Below are 25,233 nucleotides of genomic sequence, written 5' to 3'. Positions count from 1 at the left end.
GTCACTTATGAGCTGGAGGAATAAAAGGAAATATATGTGTTCTCTGGACACCTTCACCTTTGCTGTACTTGATAGAGCTGTGATTGGCTGCGAGTCAATGTTTTTACATTTATTATTTAGTCAAAGTGTTTTAAGCCTGTCTGTCTCCCTTTTGGATAATACGAATATACAATGATGTGAAAAAGAAAGTACACAGTCTTTCAATTCGACATTTTTGCACATCAGGACATAATTGAACATCATCTGGTCTTTACTAGGTTCTAATATGGGGTAAATGCAACCAGATATTACACAGTCAGACCATTTATTTAACAAAACCTGAGCCAAAATGCAGAAGCAAAGTGCGAAAAACTAACTCCACCCCAATATTCGAGAGCTTGTGGAACCACTATTTGCAGCAATAATTTGAAATAATCTTTTTCAATATGACATTGTTAGTCTCTGCACTCGTCTCAACTTGTCTTTACAACATTATGACAGTGCGTTAGCATTTGCAGGCATTTGTTTGTCTACAACTTTCTTAAGGTCCCTCCACAGCATTTCAATCAGGTTGAGATCTGGACTTTGACTGGACCATCGCAACACCTTGAGTCTTTTCTTTTTCAGACATTTTCTTGTAGATTTGCAGCTGTGCTTGAGATAATTGTGCTATTGCAAGAACCAAGACGAGCTCTAGCTGTTTGAAAGATGGCCTCATGTTTGACTTTAAAATACTTAAAAATTGAGAGGAGTTCATGGTCGACTTCATTCCTGCAAGGTGTCAAGGTCCTGTGGCTGCAAAACAAGCCCAAATCGTCACCCCTTCACCACTGTGCTTGACAGTTGGTATGAGATGTTTGTGCTGATATTATGTTTGCTTTTCTCCAGACATATTGCTGTGCATCATGACCAGACATCTCCAATTTGATCGCATCTGTCCAATGACCTTTATTATAGAAGTCGTTTGTGGTGGTTTGTTCAGATAAAACTTAAGCTTCGCTGCCATGTTCTTTATAGAGAGGAGAGGCTTTCTCCTGGCAACCCTTCCAAACAAGTGTACTGTCATGAACTTTTATATTTAGCATGTAAAGTGAGGCCTGTTATGTCTGAGATGTAGCTTTTGGGGTTTTTCCCATTTTTTTTATGCAAATTTGAGCATAATGGCCACTCTAAGATCAGTGCTGATGTCTTTCCATCTTGACGCTGCGTTAACACAGACCTGAACGCTCCAGATCTGCAATCAACTTTTTGCTTTTATATAAATGCTCACTCTTGCTGATTATCAGTTAATCAAGTGCATTCGAGTAGCATAATCGACAGCTACTTAACCTCCCAACTGCTGCTACTTAGTTCTTTTTGCGCACCACTTCTGCATTTTGACTTGTTTTATTTATTTTTTTATTTTTTGAGAAAACACCATGCAATGTGTCATGTCGTTTTTGTATCTGTGGTGGTATTGACTTAATTCTAAGACCTGGTAGCAACCTGATTATTTTTTATCATGTTCTGATGCATTTGAAAAAATGCATGCATTTCATGTAATTGTACATGTGTTTTTGTGTATTTACATACATTATTCCATTAGATTATGCACATGTCAGCAAACACACACAATCTTTTTTGCATTTATTATTTTCACTGACACATGCTCAGGGTTATTTTCAAAAGAGCTATACACCCACATCCTTGACACAGCATGAAAGATTTTATTTAGATTGCCAGAAGATTATACCAGGGGCTCTTTACTTAATCATCCAATTATTCTATGAATATATATTCAATAACAGTTTGTGTGAGCCTCCTCGTGAACACACACATCATGGATATCTGGCTTGTGGAACTGATTAAATGCAGCACTTATGATTATGCTACATTTTCATTTTATGAAACAATGGTTTTGGCCTCTTGTCTTAGCTGTTAATACCAGCTGTGTGGTAATGTATGACGGTGTGTGAAAATATAGACAAACATTTATCAACACAACTTCTAATACTCTTACTCTGAATGTACATGATGTATTTTGTATATATCCCCGAAGCTGTACTTTTAGATAGAAGTAAGCCCACTGTATACCTGGTGTTAACGCAAGAAATGAATTCCAAGACATTATGTGCTAAAAGACTCAAAGAATAGTGTGGAAATGCAACCGTGAAATACAGAACCACTCATCCAGGATGTGCACATGCTTGGCGCACTGATAACACAGTGTAAATTCTGCTGTGCTCTCAGTTCACACACAACAAAGAGAATGTAAATTTAAAGAAAGTCCATGTTAAACAATGGTGAAATTAGGATTGGGAGTTTTTCAGGATGAACATTATTCAGAGCGGCAGTCCAGGTTAGCTGTAGATTGGGAATAAGCCTGACTAAATATCTGCTTTCAGAGTTATAGTTAAGTAAAGATGTCACATCACAAACCCTCCTTTATTTCACATTTCCTACACACAGTACATCTGCTGGTGAACATGCCTGTGATAAACACTTTCCTGGGGTGGGGGTGTAGGAAAACCTTTACATCTTACTTAGGGGTGTAAATGGCTAACAAAATGCAGAGCAGACTCTTTTGGTTTCCTAAAGGATAGAGCATCATGTGTAAATGTAAATCATCTACAACTGACAGCCCGTAATAAAATTCAAGGGCAAACTATTTTGCTGAATTGATTTGTTGTTGAAATAATGCAGAGAATTTAATACTGAAAAGCTACTTACCTGAAGGACTGTTTTGGAAGTACTCTAACATCCACCACTAATAGCCGCAAGTCTGATGGCAGGCCTTAACATGGTCATTATCAGGCTTGGTGTCAGCTAATGCATCTATGCCTCTCAGTATGATGCTCATCCATCCATTCATCCTCTTTGCTCATTCTTATTCAGGTCCACTCTGTAAGTGGGTCCCTGAAGCGTGTCCCAGCCCGGTCGAGGTAACAGACAGGGAAACATCCCGGGCAGGTCAAACTAACACATGCACAAACACGTTCACACCTGTGGGCACTTTACAGTTTCCAGTTCACCTGGCCTTCATGTCTGCAGACTGCGAAGCGAAATCGGGACACCCGCAGGAGACCAAAAAGGAATACAGTGAGATCACCCGAACCCAATTCAGACAGCAGCATCCAAAGGCTGAATTATTAAACTCAGACCGTCAGTGCTGTGAATCAGCTCTGGGACACCTTTGCTGTCAGATTTTAATACTTGACTGTCATCTATCCCAGTTGCATCATCTTGTAAACTCACTTTCAAGTATTCAGGATTTTAAGTTATTTTAGGTCACTGATGTAGTACAGTGTTACACAGTGTCTGTACACTCATATGACTTGTTGATGAGCACCAATCAAGCAGATTCCATCTTTATTGGAAAAGGTCTTTGTCCTAAGGGTGAGTTTGTTCCTGGTGTTTCCCTAGCAGGCTAGATATAGCTCAAGGCAGACTGTGACAGATAAATAATTCCCATAAGATGTTTAATCCTGTCAAGTCAGTCTTGTCACAGCTCTTATATGTTTTTCTTTCCCCTCTCACAGGAATCTGGCAGATTCATTTAGCAAAGCTTAAGCTTGTCAATGTCCTGGGAAGACGTGGAGGTGTAAGACTGTCTTCTGGAATGTTAAATACATAAACTCTATGATCAGTTTAAAAAAATACATTTAATTTAGAAAATCCATCTGAGATTATTTGAAAAGGCTGTTGTGATCATAGGTTAGATTGCTTTGGTGGTATAAACTGTCAGCTGCTAAGCAGATTTTAAGCATAATGCCTTTTTGTTTACTACAGGAAGAGATTTCTTTGCTGACTTGAATAAATGTATCCAGCGTATTGTGTGTTGCTCTTTTTTCCGGGGTGTTCATTTCCGTCCTGACCCAGTGATTAAATCATGCATCTGTGATTAGATAAATCTATTGCTGTCTGCTGTGAGAAAAATATGTGAAACCAATTTAAGACTGTGTCCAGATCCTCAGTACATATGTCTAAAATGTTTGGAAATGAACACCTTTCTTTCATGATTGTAGCTGCTTATTAAAACATACTTGCAAATGTAATTATGTAATGACTATTGGTTTAAAGCAATACAATGTAACTTCTCAAAAAGCCCATTATGGAGCTCCCCCTACAGGCTTGGAGGTAATGTACGGTAACACTGTGGTAAATACAACACCCTTTCGCTTTCACGTTTTACGTTTGTTGACGAACCGGCGAGGAGTCAGAAGGTGCAAGCTATGTCGACCGAGAAGGTAAGAGTAATCAAATGTACCTGGGAGCGTGAGAGGGGTCTATTTGTTTTTGCGGTAGGTGTGCCAGAAAGCAAGTCGAAGTACTTCCGCTCAGCTCCCGGGCCGCTACCGGGCCGCTCCAGCAAAGTTACATAGCGCAGTTTTTCCAACTCAGACCCCGAAGGGCATAGGAGACAGGCCAATCGTAATATTAAAACTCATTCTAGCCGCAAATTTTTTTCAAGCTGTTATTTTAAGGTAGAAATGTTACATAGAATTGCTTTAAAGTGCAGAAGAATATTAGTTTTAATTTACAGGTATTTACTACCAAATTAAAGGAATTCTTTAACAACAATGGCTTTGTAAAATGTAAAACCATCTTCATATAATCAGACAAATTTGAATAACCATAAATAAAGTTAACTTAATTAGCTTTAAATAGGTTTGCTAAAATTCTTTGCAGACACAACCTCCTGAAAACCAGAACCCTGAACATCACCACATATTGTTTCCTCTTTTGCGGTGCTTAGCCAGCGGTGCTGCAGCTGTCTTCAGTTGTTTGTTTATAGATGTTTCTATAGTTTAATCCAAACCAAGAGAATTGCAGCTCGATCTGGTTGAAATTTCAGCCATTGCAGATTATTCGTCTTCTTTACCTCTAAAAACTCCAGAGTTGTTTGGTTGTATGTTTTGACTCTTTGTGTTTATTGAGTAGCACGGTGCAATCAGCTTTTGCAGTCCTGCTATCATACCCACTATTGTCTTTCTTTGACGTACAACTCTTTTCCAATTGCGAAGCGAATGGGTATTCTGTTTTTTTTCTGAGAATCATGATACGTTTTTTTCGAGATTGTAAATCCTCCCTTTGAAATCAATTCTAGATATTTTACCAATTAAAAGATAAGGAATGAGGCTTTTTTTAATTTTTTTTATCCCTTTCTCTGCATCCTCAAAAGATGCTCATTCAATGGCCGGTGTGCTCCATCTCCATACCCTGCACTCCATCTACACATACCGAGGAGACGCATCAAGGAACCTTTGTGGTTTTTGAGTACTCTTAACCCTTCCCTACCCATTGTGGAGTTTACACGGAAAATGTGCTTGTTATCATCCGACCCCTCTCGTACAAACATCACCAGGTTGACTGTCTGCCAGAAAATTTCCCATGGCAACCAAAGATTCCCCTTATTGTGTTTTATTTTCTCTGTCACGCACAACAGATTTTGCCCAATTAAGGGGCAGGAGGTGTGTGTGTCTGCGTGAGTAGAGCATGCATGTGTGTTCTTAGAACTTTTGTGGCTTCAATGTGTGATATTTTTCTCTGCATGCCACAACATATCATACCTGCCCTCGAAAGAATTCATGTGTGGTGGATACAGTTTTGTCCAGGGGGAGAGTTGTTTGACACAAGTCACACTCACCCACCCTCTTGTATGTAATATTGTATGTGCATAAATTCAGATAACTTAGGGATATGTGGTGGCATGTATGCCAGTGTCTTGGGTTACAAAGAGAAAAACATTTTAAGTAACAGTCGATCTTTTTAAATGGCTATTTGGACTGTTTTTTTGTCAAGAGTTGCAGCTATTGTCCATGAAGGCAATCGTTAGTGTTACAGTTTTTTAAAGCAGTGGATATCCATTTTGAATGTAATGCCGCATATATTCTTTTGTTCTTTCCAGTTTGTTTCAGTGCAAGAGATGGAAAGAGCTCACAGTTAAATGTTGGCTGGCTTGTTCGAGCTCTATTCTTTCTCCTCCCAGCAGGGACCTTGCACCACAAAAGATTCACACAGGTACGATGCAGAACTCAAGAGAGATGTATCTCTATTTTCCTCAGCCCAGGAAAATGTTATGCATTGCCATGTAAAATGGTTAGAAAAGTTGATGAAACTGCAGGAGACACTGAAAACCTCTATTACCAACTTTACAGCTGAAAAATAATCAGCTTGGTTTTGCTACCTAATGTGATCGCAACACCTGAATCTATGTTTCCTCCGTTCTTGCTGCTTGTCACAGCAAGGCAACAGAAAAGGAAATTTGATCAATTAGCATAATATGCAAAATATTTCTCAAGTAAAAAACAGCCTGCGGTCGCTAAAGTGTGCAAGCAGCGTGTCAGCTTTCTCTGAATCTTCCCGTTTATTTATTTATTTACTTTTTATCATTTTTAAAAAATAAAAATTTATGCTGATTCTCTCTTTATCTCAGGGCTTCGTGGGACATTTCCCTCATAGGCAAAACCTTGCATAACACTACTTGTGCCTTCAGCTCAATGTGCAGTACACACAAAACCGACTACATGAAATGTAAACAGCAAACCACAGGTGAAACAGCCCTGCTGTTTGGTCAGAGTATATAATGTGAGCAATATAGTCATCCAGCTTTAGTGCTCATTAAGTTGCTATGAAAGAATTATGCAACATAACCCAATAACTTACATAGTCTCTCTATTTTATAATTAATGTATTCCAAGCATGCTGGTTGTCCTAGTGACAAGCACGGGGTCAAACCAAAGGCACATACAAGGGTGAGTGTGGGGAAAATGAGACTGAGCAATAAACAATGTGACTGTTGTGTTTATTTATCATGCATCAGAGGAAACTGATGAGAACCTGCCAGTTGCTTTAGCTGTGCTGGCTTTTTAGTGGACCATCTGGCATTCACACCATAGAGTCAGCTAAACTACATAAAACCTTTGTGTACCCCTGTCCCTTCAGTTTTTGTTTTTTTTCCTTCACCTCATCTCTGCTCCAGTTTTGTCAATGACCTCCTACAGATCTGGCTGAACACAACAAGGAAGAGGAGTCATGAAAAGAAGATAAAAGGATGTTACATAAAGGAGGAGCGGATTGAAAGATAGATCATGTAAGAAAGGCAAGAGATGAGCAGAGAAGTGGGAAAAGTATGAGAGATTACCATTCTGCAGTTCTTGCGGGGCAGCTGTGTGGTTGATTCTAAATCCATGCTGTTCTCAGTAACACCAGGATTATAAAACGAAGCCAGACCTAATCTACATGACTAACATCTGTCTCTGATGACAGAAACGCAAGAATGCACAAAAGCACGCAGACGTGCTGGTCACACATGACCAGAATGGTACTAATGTGGCCAGTCTCTGCAGCACTTTCATCACATATATTATTTAACACATTTTTAGAATGTTACATGTATGATGACACACAGTGTACCTACACTCCAAAGTAAGGGAAGGAGGAGAATGGGAAAATCGTATGAGGGCATAAATCCTTACCAGAAAGCTGCCCTTAGCCATGTCTAGAGGAAGCTGCATAGCAGCCCTATCCCATCATTTCCCCTCCCCTTGCTGTTTGGAGATTATTACAAAGGCAATCCGCTAGCATATGCCTTCAAAACTGTTACGTTGGAGACAGGGAAGTTAACCATGCACTTTGAACCCTTTTATTGGATTTTCTTACATGATGAAAGCATATAAATGCCATAAGATTATTTCACATTTACACAGCATTAATATCCAGTAACTGCCACAAACTTTGGGACATTTCTTTAGTTCGATTTTTTTTTCTTCCCCCTACAACTACTTCATTAAAACCACATAAAGAGAATAGAAAAAGCTGAACCATACTTTTTGGAATATCTTCATTCCATCCTTCTAGAATTCCAGGCTTGAGCTCCGATTTGCTGATTTGACAGTGACCTTCATTGTTAAAGGTGTTGAACTTTATTGCAATGTTCCCCTAGTTTGTTCTTAAACAAAGACTGCCTTAACTGAGGTGAGACAGGATGATGGATCAATATACTGCGGAGAAATCTGGCTGCATCATGGGCCTGAAAGCACAGCTTGTTATCTCCTTTGCTTCTAAGAAATTGGTACACTGTCACCCACGAGATTGCTGAGATCTGACTTTCTTAAGAAGGAAGTCTGCTTTGTGTTGTGCTTTGATCATCAGGGATTTTTATGCTCACTGGCAAAATAAGCATGTAGATATGCTTAAGTTGCAATAACTTTTATTAGGCCCTTGTTTAACTGTTAAGAGACTGAAATGCTTCTCATATAACATTAAGAGCCTATGGTGTGATTTAAGTGTTAGAACAAACATAACCCACTAGAATTGTGAGGCAAGCCCATTTACTGTAAAAGGTAACTGGATAGATACAGCCTTAGCCAGAAATGTTGTCTACACATGAATTCACTATTTTCATTCCTAACACTGTCAACATATTTAAAAATCCATGAACGTAACACATCTGGCAGACTCTCAACAGAAAACTTGTGTTTGTGCCAGCTGTTGTTATCTGTTGGGGTTTTAAAATGCAATCCAATGATGTGAATTTAAAATCCAGATTACAACAAAATCTTTGTGTTCTTTGGCTTAGTACCCATTTCAACCAAATTCCATATAATATCGCTGACCTTAGAGATGTTGCAAAACATTTTATGGGTTGACCGACAAACCCAATGGATGCGAATCTAGCATTCATTCAAAACAATTACTCAACACACATTCAAAACAAAAAAACCTGTTATGAAAAAGTTGCGATGCCATCTCCTAACCACAATAATCCACAGTGAATAATCATATGGACGTATTTTAATTATAAAAGTGGTTGGACAAATGGACATGTTTACAAATGTTAAGAATTAGATTTATCTTTTATTAATCTATTTTTTCTGTTCTATGTAATATTAGGACCGCTGGGATAGGCTCCTGACCCTCCCGCGACCCGACCGACGGATTAAGCGGGTATAGAAAATGGATGGATTGATGGATGTAATATTTGGGTTAGGGTTACATCTCACACTTTGCACCCAGTCACTTTTCTTTGTGGAGCTGTATTACAGTCAGTGTCTGCAACGCGGCCAAATGCAAAGTTCTCATTGCCCTCGATCTGCTCTCTGTCAAGCCTCTGCAGTATGTTTACTTGTTCCTTCAGCAGTGTAGCCAACACCTTCCTTTTATGTGGCCTTGGAGGAGCAAGGGCTATTGATACCAAACCCTCTGATGAGGGTGCAGAAATGAAGAGTTTGGAAGAAAAGGACTAGGACAAAGAATTTACTTGCTAAAGTTAAAGGTAACGGCTCCTTGGCTGTGTTTGGTGCAGGGATTGGGATGTTGCCTTCTGAATAAAGAGGGTCTCATTTAGGGGCTGGAGTGCCAGCAGAAGTGTGCTCAAACTTACGCTGCACAGATTAATTCTTTCAATAACACAGGTTTAACATGACCAGTGTTTGTAAAGTGTATGTGTATAATGGGAAAGAATGCAACAATGAGATAAACTCTTCATATTGTGAGCCTACAACACTAAAGAATAGCAATACCTCCAACATTTGTATTTCATAGTTTATGGATCTGAAAATTTATTTGACTTCTTCTGGGATGTTTGACTATTTAGTTCAATGTTTTGAAAAGCTACATGGGCAGTCCAACATCAAAACAATAAAAAGAATGAACAAATTGCCATCTGTAAAGATGGTCCCTCCTTTAAGGTTCCTTTTGGCTTTCGCACATCTGTGTTGGAGGGATTTCCACTCGCAGTTATCATAAGACTTCTCGCCAGGAACTGAACCCCATGTGTGTCATCATACCCTTTTTTGCCCCCCCCCCCCCCCCCCCCCCAAAAAAAAAAAGATGCATTCATGTTGTAGATCTCTTTCTTCTTTTTGTTGTCTTATTTGCCAGATGTGTGTTTTTTGTTTGTTTGTTTTGCGTCACCTTTTGAAAGAGCGCTTTATACGTGATGCAGTCACACAACCCCACAATGTTATGAGAATTTCCGAAAATACACATAAAAATGAACCTTTAATAATTCAACATCTTTTAGTTATAACTATGTTTTAGCTGTGAATTAATCAATACCTCACAATATGTTTGTTGCTGAGACATTCGATGCCCCGCTGTGTCTGCAATACAAATATGGCTTCAAATGTTACATTATTCCCCAAAACACAAGGAGAGCCAAAACAGAAGTACTGCCTGGCCAGTTTCCCCGTGTTTTCTTTACACGCTTTTCTCCAGACATTCGTTTTAGTGGCACCATCTGGTGACTTCATTAAAACTCTCTGTGGAACAATGACTCGAGTTAGTAAAGAATGACTGTGTTATCATCAATAACCCTTGCTGTCATTTAGAGAAGACATAAAAACATGGCCTTATGGAGCATCTGTGTGCACCAGGTTATTGCAGAGGATTGTGCATGATACCCATTTTCTCAGAATGTTATTTACACTATTTCATTTCACTAACAATATTAGACTTGACGGCTACACAGTTACTAAGTGGTTATTAAGGTTGGGGAAATTCCTTCAGAGCAGTAAAACATATTGTCATCAAAGCCGCTATAGATTTGGATATCTACAGTTTTCAACTGTAGACTGTTGTTTTGCACCACCAGCACCATTGATTTGTCTTGTGTATGGCATTGTGATGAATCTCTGTCTCAACTATATTTAGTGGGTTTCCATAGAAGAAGCGCGTGCGAGCATGCCTATCCGGCTGACCTCACAGAGAGCTGTCTGTCTCTTGGTCATCGCATCGCTCTGCTTTGAGGACTGACCCCAGGCGGCTCTAATCTGTTCCTGCCGCTCTGCCTGAGGGCATCCGCTGTAGCCCTGTAGCGATGAGTAAAACAAGGGACTGGCGCGCCGCTGACCTCAATGTGTCAACACCGGCACTGACCGTCTTGATGACTTATATGAATCCACTGGATCTGATGGAGAGGTTGACTAGACTGTTGCCACAAGTAACCCATTTTAAGCATGAATGGGAGCCACCTCCACTTGCTCTGCCTGTGTAAGAATTCGCAAGAATCAAGAAATGGCACCCTAGTGGAGGCATGCACACACTGCTGAAGGATTTGTCCAATCAGTAGTGAATTTCACTTGCAACTGAAAGGCTTCCACAATCTAATTCCAGCTGTTTTGTTGTTGTTTTCCCCCTCTCTCTCTCGTTTTAATTTTTCCTCGCAAGATTAATGCATATGTGCAAATTCCAATAAGAATAAAAAAAAATGTTTAAATACACATGTGAAACTTCAAAGATACAGCGACAAAATGTCTGGTTTATTTTAGTTTCAAAATGTCTTCTAGCTCAGCCGTGACAAATGCTTCACACGAGTCACAGTGTGCTGCATGGACCCGCCGCACCGACCCACCGCTGGTTGGACACTTAGAGCGCTTCCCAGCATTGTGCTGAGATCAAAGGCAAATTCTGGGAGGTCACGCTGGGAATAGGCAGCGGGGGAAAAACATGAGGAAAACCTTTGTTTGCAAGCATAGTGAGATGAAGAGGAGCAGGCGATGACAGTAAAAGGACATTAAAACGGACACACACACACACACACACACACACACACACACACAGAGAGAGCCCAGTCGGAGGCACCAGCGGAGTCTCTCTTCGTCCGCACTCCGTGAATTTCTCCACATCCCGATATGCCTCACAGGGGGTTTGAGTGATATTTCGCCACAATGCCGCCTCGCCACGCTCGGCGCCAACTGCATCGTTGTCCAGTGCATGGAAAGGACATCGCAAATCGTTAGAGAAAACAATTCGTTTCACCGTCTGGTTTGAACATAGCAAATTGAATCAGAAAGGTTCCCGTGGCGGCACAGTGGTTTGACATTTTCAAAGGAAATCGCCTTGTTGTTTTTTTCCCCCAACGTGGACAGATGCAGACGAAGGAGAGTTACACATGTCAACCAGTAAGCCAGCATCACTCGGAGAGGATGAAGACTTAAAATACGACCACCTTTTTAAGAAACATTTTCTAAAAGATCCACAACACACATTCCTCACGGACAGGAGGTGTGGCACCGTGACGGTGTCCAAATTTCTGTCTCACATGGCTGGATGACTTTCGTGCGAAGGAATGTGGAAAAAAAAAAGCCAAGACTCCGTGTAACTTTATACGTCACATGTGGTCATCACATCAAGTAATTATCGCCTTTAAGTAGCGGACTTTACCTGCGCTCTCGATGAACTGTGGGAGGTGCGCTCCATGCTTCATCCTGGACACACCGGTACCAAAGGTACCTGCGGGACATAAAACGCAGCTGGGACTTGACAGCAGCTTGGTGCTGTGATGCCGGACACATTTACGCTCATAAAGAACCGGACTGAGCCACGGCTGGGACAGCTGGAACGCACCCTGGCCACGGAGGGGACCGCCCGCCCCGCCTGGGTCATAGCAATCTTAGCGAGTGTTTTGATCTTCACCACGGTGGTGGACGTCCTGGGAAACCTGCTTGTGATCATCTCGGTGTTCAGGAACCGCAAGCTGAGGAACTCGGGTATGATATCTCCTCCTACGCATCTCTTAAATACTTTATACAGGGGTCACTCAAAGGTAAACCGGGTCAAGAGCGACCATACCTACAAATATTAATTTCAAGGAAACTACTTTTCACTTTTTCCAGGACAGGATCTTTCAAATAGACCATCTGGAATCTGCGCATTTAGGTTAAACTACACACTATGTGTAGAGTGGATTCTGTTCAATCTGGCTTTCCCTAACACCTCTGAGCACACTTTGGCCCATATACTCACCGCCATCAGTGAAGCTGGTTAAAAAACGTTTCACATGTTATACAGTTTAGATAATAAGTTTAGAATGACCTGCTCTTATCACATTCTACAAGGCACACAGTTTAGACTACAGCATTTCTATACACAAGGTTTTCAAAATGATTTTACTTCTTTGAGCCCAACCACATGGCTTTGACATGGAGTAGTTGACAACCTTATCCAAAACAACCAAGTGACTCATATTTTGCTGAGGGGCAAATGCACAGTGCACACGAGAGCTGATGGACGGAGTGAGGTAAATCCACATTTCCAGTTAAAAGATTGTGCGTTGAGACCACTTCTGGCCACTGGTGACTTCTCAACTTGTCTATGCTCCCTCGCTCATGCACTCTAATAGGTTCACATAATAGTCTGAGTCACATATTTAGGCTACAATGAAAGAGTGTAAGCACAGGTGAGTCTCTCTGAAAATATCGTGGTGTTGATGAACTGCATGTGAAATTGCCTTTGTCGTAGAGAAGCATAATACCAAATCATGAAGGATGGAAGTAGCCACTCTTCCAGTGAGCTTTGCTTCAGGTAGAAATTGTATTCTTGGTTGTGATTCAATTTCCTTATGAGGAAAACGGATGCCCTTCAGGAGTTCTAGACGTTTTAGATTTTGTGTGTTTTTTTTTTAATGCCTCAAAATGTGAACACATGTGAGACTAAAAACTTGTCATGGTAGATATTCTCTGCAGCAAGTTCTTCCATGCTGTGCTGACTGGCTATTTTGTGCTTTCTCAAGCAGCAATTTAGGATAGGAAATATGCATTTATTTGCATATCATGTGAATCAGCAGCTATTTTTTTTGGTCAGTTGGATGTAAGAATGAATCTTTTTTGCCTTGTTATAGAATAGATAGATAAAAAGAAATAAAGAAAATGAGGCACTGTCACTGAAGACATGATGAAACTGTCTCTGTATTCGCTCACTTCGGAAAACATTTGATTTGAACATGTTTCTTACAGTCAGATGGACACAGTGATCGTTGGAGCATTCGGATGTAACCTTGATTTCAGACTCCCACATACTGCTCTCTAGTTTTTTTGTTTTTTTTTACTAGTGTTTAAGTAAGGTTCAACATATTCCTAACTATGAAATGCCTTGTGAAAAGAGTTGTCACTTGTGTAATTAATAGTGTAACTAAGAAAATTAGGACGTGCATCTGAAAAGCAGGATCCACCTGAGAAGTGTGACTTTTATCTAAGAAACACGGCCTACAAAATATCCTTTTTTTATCATTGTCTTTTTAAACTTTATGCACAGTGACAGACTTGAGATAGCTGCCTTCAGAGGATTCTAAATCAAGTTCTAACACTTCTTGAACGAATAAGATGGAGATTAAAGCTTATTACAGCGGTTGGAAGAGTTGGAAGAGTTGGAAGTTTAATCAAAAGGTATGTTTAACACGCACATCTCTGCTCCTTTTCATTTGTATAACACTTGTATAACATGTAAGATGTGTCGTGTAAGCTAAGATGAAATACTATGGTGAGCACATACAGCCCAGGTGCTCCAACAATAAAAAAAAACAGCTGTGGTGCTTGTGGCTGGTGTTTGAGGAAAGTGTGATTCTGTTGAGTTCGTACTAATTTAGGACTACAACACTTTCAAAGGGCTCAACAAAAGATTTTGCATTACTAGACAAATCGTTGACACGTTTATCTCATCTACAACTTAAACAGCAATTCTTTGCATCGAGACACCTGACATATTCACTGTTTAAATACACGACTACAGTTTTCTACGCAAACCACCAACAATAGATCACCCATTTTTTTTTCAACCAAGCTGCTTTGATCCTATTCAAAGCCTTTTTTTTTTTATTTTGATCTTTTCTTGGTGTCTTTAGTAAGAGAATCACTGGGATATATTTTCTTTGGTGTTGGATTTTTTTATATTTTTTTTCCACTCACATGGTTCACCTCTGCCTTGGAGCTGATCTGTCTCAACTCAAACAGCCCACTCAGCAGTTCAGAAACAAAGCTGAAACCACAATCGGGAAACTAAAAAAAATGGCCACAGCAGATCGAAATGACCGGCTCTAAAGTTTAGATGGGAAAACACTCTACTTAACAGGAGTTTATTAACAGTCGCAGTGGGATCAGAGGGTAGCATGTGAGTGCTCGCCACTGTTGTCCCTGCCGCGGCAGTGTGAGAAGCAAACCTACTGCCGACAGTAATATCTGATCAGGTGCAAGGTTTGAGAGGGATGACAGGCACTGCTTTGCTCTCACACACCCACGCTCATAGTAAGTAGTATCAGGCTCGTTATCACCCTCATGCTGAAATGGCATCAAGATATTTGTGATTCACAGAACTCTCAAGCAAGTTGGTCATGTAATCAAACCACTTCATAAGCATCTGTAAGCAGCAGGCAGCGAAGGGATTTGTCCCCTGAAATGTGTTTTGTAAGCTATTCCAAAGCACCTTAACATTAATATGTGTGCACACACAAAAACTTACAGCAAAGAGCATATCCAGTTTAATACTTTTCATTCAATCTTTACATGTTACTGTGCTGCTGTGCTTTCTTGTACAAATTTGTGTGAGCATGTGACAAGCAGCGTGTACACTCGCATGGGGCAGAGGTTTCTGTCCCCTGAGATTTGTCTTAGAAGATGCTTAGGTGTTTCGAGTCTTCAAAGAGAGTTAGACAGGATCACACATTACAGAGACTCTCTTCAAAGAGACTTTATTTACATCATACCCCCCCTCCGTCCCCCTCTCTTTCACCAGCTTTTTTTTTTTTTCAAAAGTTCTCTGCCTGCACAAAAATAATGCTTAAGATATTTCTAAGTTAAGACTAAGATTTGAAAAAGAAATTGCTCTTGACTCAGTTCAAAGTTAGGCATTTGCTGGCTTGCTGTCATCAGTACCTCTATCCATGGTGCTGAAATCTTTAAAACCAGCATATTCATCGATCTGATGCTGTGGTGCTGAAACACTAAAACCTGAATCGCCACCTTGTGTGTAAATGTAAGCTTGTGGACTTGTGTAGACGTTGAAGGCCAGAGCAAGAACACCGTTTCAGTGTCTGCACCATGACAAAGTACAATCCAAAATGCAGAATTAGCTTTTTACATAACTTTGTAATAAAAAACAAATAAGTAATCAACTTCGATTTGGCACAAAAATGTTCTGTTGCAATGAAGACTCAGAACAGGTTACATTGCACAAAGTCAAACTCTTCACCTCCATCAACTGGAAAAATATACTGTACATGAAGTGGGGCCTGATGGATTTTGACATCACATGATTAACTGAACCTTAAAAAAAAGAGCATCAGCGAATCACATTTATAAATGGGACTGTGAATGGACACTCAAAAACTAAATGACTCCCTCCAAAATTCAAACAAAAATACTATAGCTTTATAAAGGAGAAAAAATTGCGAAAAAATTGGCCCAGCCATGTATGTCCCCTGAATTGAGTGTTTTAAAGTGGAAGGCAGTAAACTTCCCCTACAGCAAAGAGCAACAGAAAAGAACAATCTGTGAAGAAAACCAGAACATCTCTCTACAGATTTATGAAAGACAACCCTCCGTGCCCGGCCGGGAGGACTGAATCTGTCATCAGAAATAAAGCTGGACATATCTAGTAAATAAGAAAAAAATAATAAATTAAAGAATGAAATCTCAGGAATGTAGGGTATAACATGCAGCACATGGCTTTTCTTAGTTCCATCTATTCACAGATCTCCCTACATTTGACTTTTTTTTTGTAAAAGTGGAAACACAGGGAGGCAGTATGGTGCATCACTTGGACTGCAACTGACAGTCAGTCCAGTTGACAGCTCCTAAAAAGATTTTTTTCATTTATTCCCAAAAGTCTGTTAGTGAGTTTTGACTTGATGTATTGTATCATAGAATAGTTGCACAGATGGGCAGAAGTGAATTCTAGTCCCTCACAGCTGAGCTGGAATGTCAGCTTGAACACCGCTGCTCCAACTGCATATTATGTACCTCATCCTTATGTTTCTGGGAGTTTAGACTCCCAAGATGAACTAATCAAGTTTGGTCTGCCAAGAATACCATTCTAAACTTGGCATTCGCCATGTTTACAGAAACATCGGGTCTCACCTCTCTTCGTAGTGCTACAGCATCCAAGAACTGTCTGTCTCTGTTTGGACCTCCCTGTTTCACCCAGTGGGCCTCTCTGTCATCTGCCACTACTTTTAATTCTACTTGAGCTGTGTCCTAACTTAGGTTCAGCTGGCTGTTTTTACATTCATAAAGCATGGCAAAGTGTTTGAAATATGAATACAGCATAGAAAGCAAACGTGCGCATGTATATTTCTGGGCTGGCAAATATAATGCTTGAGAGGGGCAACTTTTTAGAGCCCAGGCACGGTTTGTGAGCGTATTTGCCCTGATATCTGAAAATGCTCTATGCTCTTTTGGGTATTATTATGGACTTTACTAGTAGGTTTGATGACACTGAAGGTATGTAACTATCATGGTTTTACAAATGTGAAATGTGTGTCTGAGTGACAGAGAAAATGTGAGAAGATTGTAACAGAGAGATGACTCGGGGCAAATTGCTAATGGGCAACCTCGGCCTTTTAGTCTATTGGACAGTTTCTGAGTATATTTCGCATCTTTACATTTTAGGCATTCAGTCAGCAGCATTAATCCGTGTCTCCCGATGAATAGGCATGGGGGATTTCTGTGTCTCGCTAAAAGACATTTTGACAGGACATTCAGTGTTGGCAGACTATTGCGAGCAGTCTCTCTGAATACTAACGCCACCTTAATGCCCTGTCTTTACTGATAATTGTTACCAGATGTACATTAACTGTCAGTCATAACTGTGGGCTATTAATAGCTATGGCACAGAGTGATTTTAGAAGAATTGAGACTGACATTTCTGCTCTTTGAACAAAGAGGAAAGGAAAAGTCTTCCTGTTACACATTCATAAGTGGTTTGTTAGATAAATGTCAGGAAGATTTTAGTGTAGCTCGGTATATTTAAACCTATTGTGTAATTTTACCAATATGACAGACAACTTGACGAACTTTCTTCCATTCCACTTGTACTTGATAATAATTTGTAACTTAGGAGTAGTTCACTGTTCAATTTAGTGATGCAGAAATTACCTTCATATCAATAATTCATGAAAAAAATTTGGAAAACACAGGTTTGAATATTCTGCCCTATTCTTTTGTACTTGCTTATACATATTGTGCAAATAGGCTAAAGTTTGCTGAAACTAAGACTTTTATATCTTTAAAAAATATCTTACCTTGATCCACTATTTATTATCCACTGCTCAGCCTAGAATGGATCTTAATATTCTCTTCTTCACTTTTAAGATATAGCTTTGCTGTTCATTCCCCACCATGACCCAGTAGGCATCCTCAGATCCTTGACTCATTCTGGTTTCTACTAAAATTTATGCTCAAGAGCAAGGTTAGTTATTTTCCAAATTTATTTATTTTTTATTTCCTTTTTAGCCAGAGGGCCACTAGACTGTTTGATTTTAATTCATTAAAATCAAAACAGGAGGTAGGCAAGCTGAACTGTCAGATCAGTCAGATTTTCTTTAATCCTGAAGAGCTTTCTCGGCTTTCTGGTGCACAGTGAAGGTTTCCAAACCAGACAGCTGAAGGCAGACTCATACCATCCACCCTACAGCCCTATTGGAGCTGTTTTCTGTGCATAACAGAGAATATGGAGAAAAGCAGGCAGAGAGGGAGACTTCACAGTTCAGATGAAATAGCAATAGAGGAATGTTAAGCTGTGGCTCAAAAAGAAAAGGGGAAGAGATTAGACGCAGGGGCTCTGTTGCTAGTTTGATTTGAATTAATCCATTTACTTGATATTGAATCATTTGGAATCACGCATGAAAATTGCATTTGACATCCCATTATACATCCCATTGTGACAAATATTAGCCACTCAGTCTAGTTTCATCGTGTCATTTCATGTAGAATCCATAGGGGAGCAGATTTACTACTGATCTATAATGCAATGGAGAAGAGTGTCTGTGGGGCTTTGGTGGATTTTCTGGGTGTGTTAGGCTTTGCCATATAATTCTTCCATCATCTGGCATCATTTTTGTCTTAGCAAAGTATTTAAGCAGAAGTGAAGGTTGGACATGATTGCTGGGGGTGTTTTCAGCAGCATTAAGTGCTCTGGGAGTCTACTTCTTCCTGAGCTCTGCCCAGGCACTGCCCTGTATCTTTTAGGTGAGGCATGACTTCTGTAATTCCCTTGAACACAGACAGCTGGATAAAGGAAACAGGATGAGCTCAGACTGGCTACAGTAGATGGAGCATAGAAAGGGAGAGGTGCAAAAGGAAAAAAATAGTTTGGGAACAGATAAAAAAAAAAGGCCAAGGATACAGGCTATAAAATACAGAATGACAGCCCAAGTTTTAGATAAGAGATGAGCCTGACTGCTATGAAAAGAAGAAGACTGATGCTGTGTTACAGAGGTGCCGTCAAGACAAAGTAAGACCTACTGTCATGTGTCATCAGAATCACCCAGTTGTTATCAGTGCTTTAGTGCTGAGATGGGAGATGATTCAGAAGCACAAGTTTGCACATAGTCGCACACACACACACACTGACAGAACAATTTCCTTTTATCTCAATAACCATGAACGTGATAGATTGGCCCATTTAATCTGCAAAGCAAGTGATTGGAAATTTCATTCCTTCATTCCATAGCACCTCCTGTATCTGGCAGTATCCATAATACATGCATTGTGATCATTTGAAGTGCATTATGTAACACTTTCTCAAAACCCTCAGGCAGCAGTGGGTGAAGAGGTGGAAGAAGCAAGGGATTTTCTGCAAGTGAAGGAGCAGAAAGAGAATGAAAAGAGGAGGGAGGTGAAATGGAGAAGATGTGAAAAATCAAGGGCAACCTAGGATGAGAAAATGGGAATTAGATAAGGGAGGGAGGAAGGGTGTACACAACAGTACACAAACAAACAAAACAGGCAGTCAGGATATTTGTTTCAGGCAGACACAGAGAGACAGAGGAGCAGGATGGAAGTCACTTCCTAATCCACTCTTGAATACAACCCTGTGGAGATTTGGATAAAGACGGTCATTGTTGATATTGGTGCAGAGGCCAAACGTGCACAATGTGAGTCTTGGAATGTTTTCAGTGCTGTTTGCCTATATGTCAGGATTCAGCAAAAAACTGTCATGCTGAAATTCATGAAACCTGTAATCTAGTTTTTAACATGGATTGCACACATCCAACTGTGTCTACTTTTATATTTAATTACTGTAAGAATTTGTGTTCAGATAGAGGTTTGACTATTTTGTCTACATGGGTACTATAAATAATGTTTGAAGTTAAGTCTCTTGAAGCACAACTCAGGCAGAATAAAAAAATAAATGTTTAGGTTTTTTTGTTCTGTTTTTTTTTTCCAGAAAATCTTAACTTCATAAGAGCTTGCTCTTTTAGCAAACCTCTAGAGTGTCTCTGAAAATGTGCCGCTTAAGCCATTCTCATGTTGTATTGTGTTGTATCGGTATTCATGACAGCATGCTTAGCCTCAAAGAAAAATTGAAAATGAAATGGGTTTGGCTTGCATTCAACAAGTTCTCTGTTTGTTACACTCCAAAGCCATGTTGAATACAGTTTTCGGTCTCTTTCAAAGGATTAAAGAAATGTGTGAAAAGGGAACCAAAACTGTATTTGATTTATTGCAAATACCTTGAATTTAATTCGGAATCAAAACCTATTGATTTCAACTCATACATAGATTAGTCTCCATAACTTGAGGGGAAGATATTCAAAGTTCCGGAGGTAAAATGCGAATTAAATTATTTCATACATAAATTCATTTTCCCTCTTTTTTACCGTTTTGAAATTTCTGTAGCTGAATGGGTTTAGAATGAGAATGAGATGAACTAGATGACAAATGAGTTCTCAAAGCATGTTCCCTTCAACACATTTTAGAAGATCTATTCGTGCATTACCTGACTCTGTGTAAGACGTTTGGACTACAAAGGTCATAATGAACTGAGGGATATTTGCTATCAGATGAAACAAAAACTAAACAATAATCAAAGTATCTCTTCCTCCTCAGAGGGCTACATTTCCTTCTGTTTCTGTTCATCTGCTTCACACCTCATGATCAGAGCACGTTTGAATCACTGGTAAGACTTGGCAGCTTTTTGAGTACTCCGATTCTGGGAATCTAAAATGGCAATATTTCTCTGATCAAACACAAAATGCCTAGAGAAATTAAAGCCCTTCAAAGGCCGCAGTCAGTCAGCTGGACGGAATCATGTAAGTAGTGATGTGGAGAGACAAAGGCAATATTTTACATAATGAGATAAGTTTTGCCCGAAAGACTGTCTTTGCTGGTTTCAAAATCAATATGTCAATAAGCATTTCTCTTGTTGTGAAGTGCAGCATTAATGTATGCTTTTATTTTCTCAGTATTCACCGTTATAATGATGAGCTAAGACAGCTTTCTGATTTAATCATCTGCTTTGCTTTACAGTTCAGTGTGCACTTCAAAGGTCAATCTCCTAGGACTTACCAGACTTAATGTTCTCCTGCTGCACTCAGTAGAGATGCCAGTGAGCCACAGAATCCCAACATTATGCAAGTCCAACATAAACAGTTACAACAAAGATAATATACTTTATGATAATCCCGAACATTTAAAAGGATTTGCACTTTTGCTTATAATTTACAGTAAATTTCCTTTCCAGACATTGATCTCTTGCAGAAAATGAGTCTGAACGCCGAATGAGGTGAATGTGCTGATGAACCTCACAACCTGGTGCCGTTAGATTGAGCACAGTGGCACTTCTAATGTCAAAAAAATAGAAGGTAAAATGGTCAAACTCCCGTGTTGTGCATTCTAAATGTTAGAGATGGGGAATATGATAGATTTGGCTCGCCTGAGGCGAAGCATAGACAAAGTCCATTCTGAATGTAAACTGTCCTGACCTCAGTTCACCTCCACATTCAAACAAAACCTTGGCAACAGATGACAGCATCTTCAAAAATGTGAATTCTTTGTAATCTAATGATGCGCACAAATAATCCCTCGTATGTTATTTGCTGTAGAAGATAGTCGGTAGATTTTATCTGGTTTTGAAAGACAGATGAAGCCGGATTAACAGCTTTGCAAAAGACAAACAGTTGGCAGAAATGTCTTTATTATCCTGGTCTCTGCAAATCTGACTATTAACAGAGTTTTTTCTGTTAATTTTTGTAACTTCTTAAATCCATTGGAGATTGAGAAAAAGTTATATCGTCCTATACAGTTCCATAGAATTGATAAGCAGCTATACCCATATCTTTTTTCTTGCGTGTGAATATTCAACAGTGAGTGGTCTCACAATGCTCAGAGCAGGATTTTATTATTTTTGTAAAATTACCTTTCCATAGCCGAGTGGCTAGGGAGTACACCACATGGACACATTTTCTTTGAGCAGCAAGTACTTCTTTGGATTCCCAGCCAGCTGAACCATTTACATAATTTATTTTTGGATTATTTCCTGTTTTTCCTCTGTTATTGTCAAATAACAGCATAAAACCTCCCAAAACTGATCTTTTAAACCCAAGAAATGTTAACATATATAGTTTATTACTGCTCATAAATATTAATAGTGCCAATCAACAACTAAACACTGAAGATAACCGTTTTTTTTTTCTGTTCATCTCTGCAAACGCTATTAAAATCTGTGTATATTTATCTACTAGCGTTAGTGCTTTTTCACATGTCTATAGGCACGGCCAACTTAAAGAAAGTTGAATAAACTCTCGTTAAACCAGAATGAACATTTTTACTCCACCTCCTGTCCAGCTCAGGATTGGAAGTCTTGCGATTCTTCCAACAAACATCCCACTCCCAGCACAGACGTGGAGCTGCTGCTCAAGAGGCTGCTGTTCTGTCTGAAAACACATTAATTACAACAACAAAAGCATCAACTCCGACCAGACATACGCTTTGCTAAATGTGCCTCTGTTGCTACTTAGAGAGCCGGGAGTGTAATCACAGCTAAATAGAAAAACAAATTTGTACTTAGAAGTCTGGTGGTAAAATGCATTGACAGTCCAAAGCATTGTTTTTTGGGCTGCGTTTACTCATGTGCACTCATTCTTGAGGTCTCGCTAAAAAAGATTTTTCTGGAAAATAAGACATAAACTATTTGTGGTGACTATTTGATGCCTGACAATGTAGGAGCAGCAAAGAAATATGCATATGATAAAGTTATTAATTAATCAGGCATTGCATTTTGAATTGCACTCGGAAGAAAACAATACAACCTCTAAGCTACAGAAATTAAGGATTTATCATAGCCGTTGAATCCTACGATTCTTAGGGCGAAAATTTAAAGAAAAATGTAAGCCCACCATCTTTTCTAGCTAGTTTCCATGTATTATTCAAACTGGTGACATGTTTGTAATGTCCTCTGTCACGGTTAGCCTGAGGCATAACTAAACTAAGCGGTTGCTTATGATGCCACAGCAACCATGGGCTACACAGAGCAGGAAAAAGAGACAAATGGAAATGGGTTTTTGACCATTTTGCCAGGAATATCCTTCAAAAATAAATTTATTTGCAATACTGTTCTTTATAATGATTTACAGCATTCTATAACATACACATTGTCCTCTTGCTATACCAATCAGAAAGACAAATAGCATTTATTGGTTAGATAGCTAGTTTTTATTGTCCCAAAACAACAAATTTGTATTCACAATATGCACATATTCTCGTCTCACGGGGAAAGAGCACATAAATTCAACATATAAAACCACATATACAGCTGCCAGCAACTCCCACTGCACTGGATTCCCCATTTAATGAGTGAAATAATTTTACTGGCAACTGTACCCAATACATACCTCCAAATGCATGCACTGATCAGCCACTGCTCCAAAACATCTGGATGATTTATAGGTTTCCTTTATGGTGCCAAAAAAAACTCTAACCTGTCAAGACACATGCTCCACGTGAATTGTGAGTGGGAGCCTCCACGCATCCAAAAGATTTTTCCAGCACATCCTACAGTTGCTTAGATGCATTGATATCTAGGGCAAGTCAACACCTTTACGTAAGTATACAGCATCATCAATCGATTAAAGCGAGGCTATTCAGCCTTTCAGACGCCGGCCTCTTTTCCATTAATGTTTTTCTCCTTGATTAAGGCGTACCAGTTAAGATATGACGGAAAGACCAGTATTCTTTCAATATTTGACTAAACGGTGCATAACAAGCTAGAATGAACTTGTTCCAGATCATTTCTACCTCTTCTATGACCTGCTTTAATGTTTGTTTGTTTATGGCACACAGTGTTATGCATTGCTATGAAGTACTGGAATATAGACCTAGCAGCCTTCTGAGCAGATACATACATATTGCTGCATTTATCTATTTTATTGATTTTGATCAAGATATGATAGTATGATTTTTTTTTTTTTAAAAAGTAAAGTTCTAACTGCATAGCGTACTTTATTTAATCATTTTCACACATTGATTGAAGCATATTTGCCAGCAGAGGCCAAGTGACAAAAAATTAACATCACACTAAAGGTAACTTCAGCAACAAGTTAAAAATAGGGAGAAGAAAAAAAAAAAAGAAGCTTCAAAACATCCAGCAACAACATGTCATACACCTTAAAGAGACTAAGAAAACAAGCCAGGAGCTGTGTGACAAATTGTGGTGTGGGAGCAACACCTAAGATATTGTAAAATCATACTTTGTGTCAGTTTGTGACATGGGTGAGAACAGAGTTGGTGAATGTGTAGTCGTCTGCGTCGGGGCCTACACAAAAGTTGAGCAAAGATTATGTGAGATATCAGATTGAGATGGCAGGGGACACTTTTTCTTCTTCTAAGCTATCTTCTGCATCCAGGCACAATGATGCATGACTTGTTAACTGTTGACAAGATTATTGTTCAATGCAGCTAGAAAGAGCTGAGTTGACTTCACATTACTCAGATTAAAACAGTTTCATTCAGAATTAATTCAATGGAATATATGAACACCACTCATTAGAGCGGTCCTTTTAACGCCTTCATGCACAGCACCACCCACCAATGCAGCGGTTGTGTGAAACACGGTGTTGCTGGAACGAAATAGCTGAGAATACCACTTTTCTGTTTAAGCTTGTTGCACTTGTGAGGGTTTAATTGTTCTACAGTACTACTGTTGTTCTACTGTTACCTACTTGAGAAAAAATGTGATGTTTACTTCCCTTCAGGACACAGCCACAGCTGTTTGTAAGAAGGGAAGATGCAGCACCACACAAAATCCTCTAAGTCTTTCCAGAGTAACTAGGTTTCCCATAACAACATGTCATTTTGACATAAAAATTCAAACAAAAAATCCCACAGTATTGTGTCAGAATGGCAGCGGATGGAAGCAGTTAAAAAAAATATCAATGTATGGTCCGACAGAGAAGAGGCTGCAGTACAAACACATTTATCTTGTTCATTTGGCCCAGACAACTAAGAAAAATACAAACATTATACACTGGGCTGCAGCTAATTATCACAGGGAAGAAAATGT

General features: G+C 39.5%; 1 protein-coding gene across 1 annotated transcript in view; it reads left to right on the top strand.

Moving 5' to 3' along the window:
- Positions 1 to 12,167: 12,167 nt before the first annotated feature.
- The window catches only part of mtnr1bb (melatonin receptor 1Bb), a 33,081-nt gene continuing 20,015 nt past the window's right edge, over positions 12,168 to 25,233 (top strand). The window contains exon 1 of the mRNA XM_075487130.1: positions 12,168 to 12,452. Within this exon, the coding sequence (XP_075343245.1) occupies positions 12,245 to 12,452 (208 nt within the window). The 5' untranslated portion in view covers positions 12,168 to 12,244. The remainder of the gene's footprint in view (positions 12,453 to 25,233) is intronic.

This window comes from Odontesthes bonariensis, chromosome 16, assembly GCF_027942865.1.
Source record: "Odontesthes bonariensis isolate fOdoBon6 chromosome 16, fOdoBon6.hap1, whole genome shotgun sequence".
NCBI lineage: Eukaryota > Metazoa > Chordata > Actinopteri > Atheriniformes > Atherinopsidae > Odontesthes > Odontesthes bonariensis.
The sequence above is the reverse complement of the archived record's forward strand: the minus strand, read 5'-3'. Positions and strand labels throughout refer to the sequence as shown.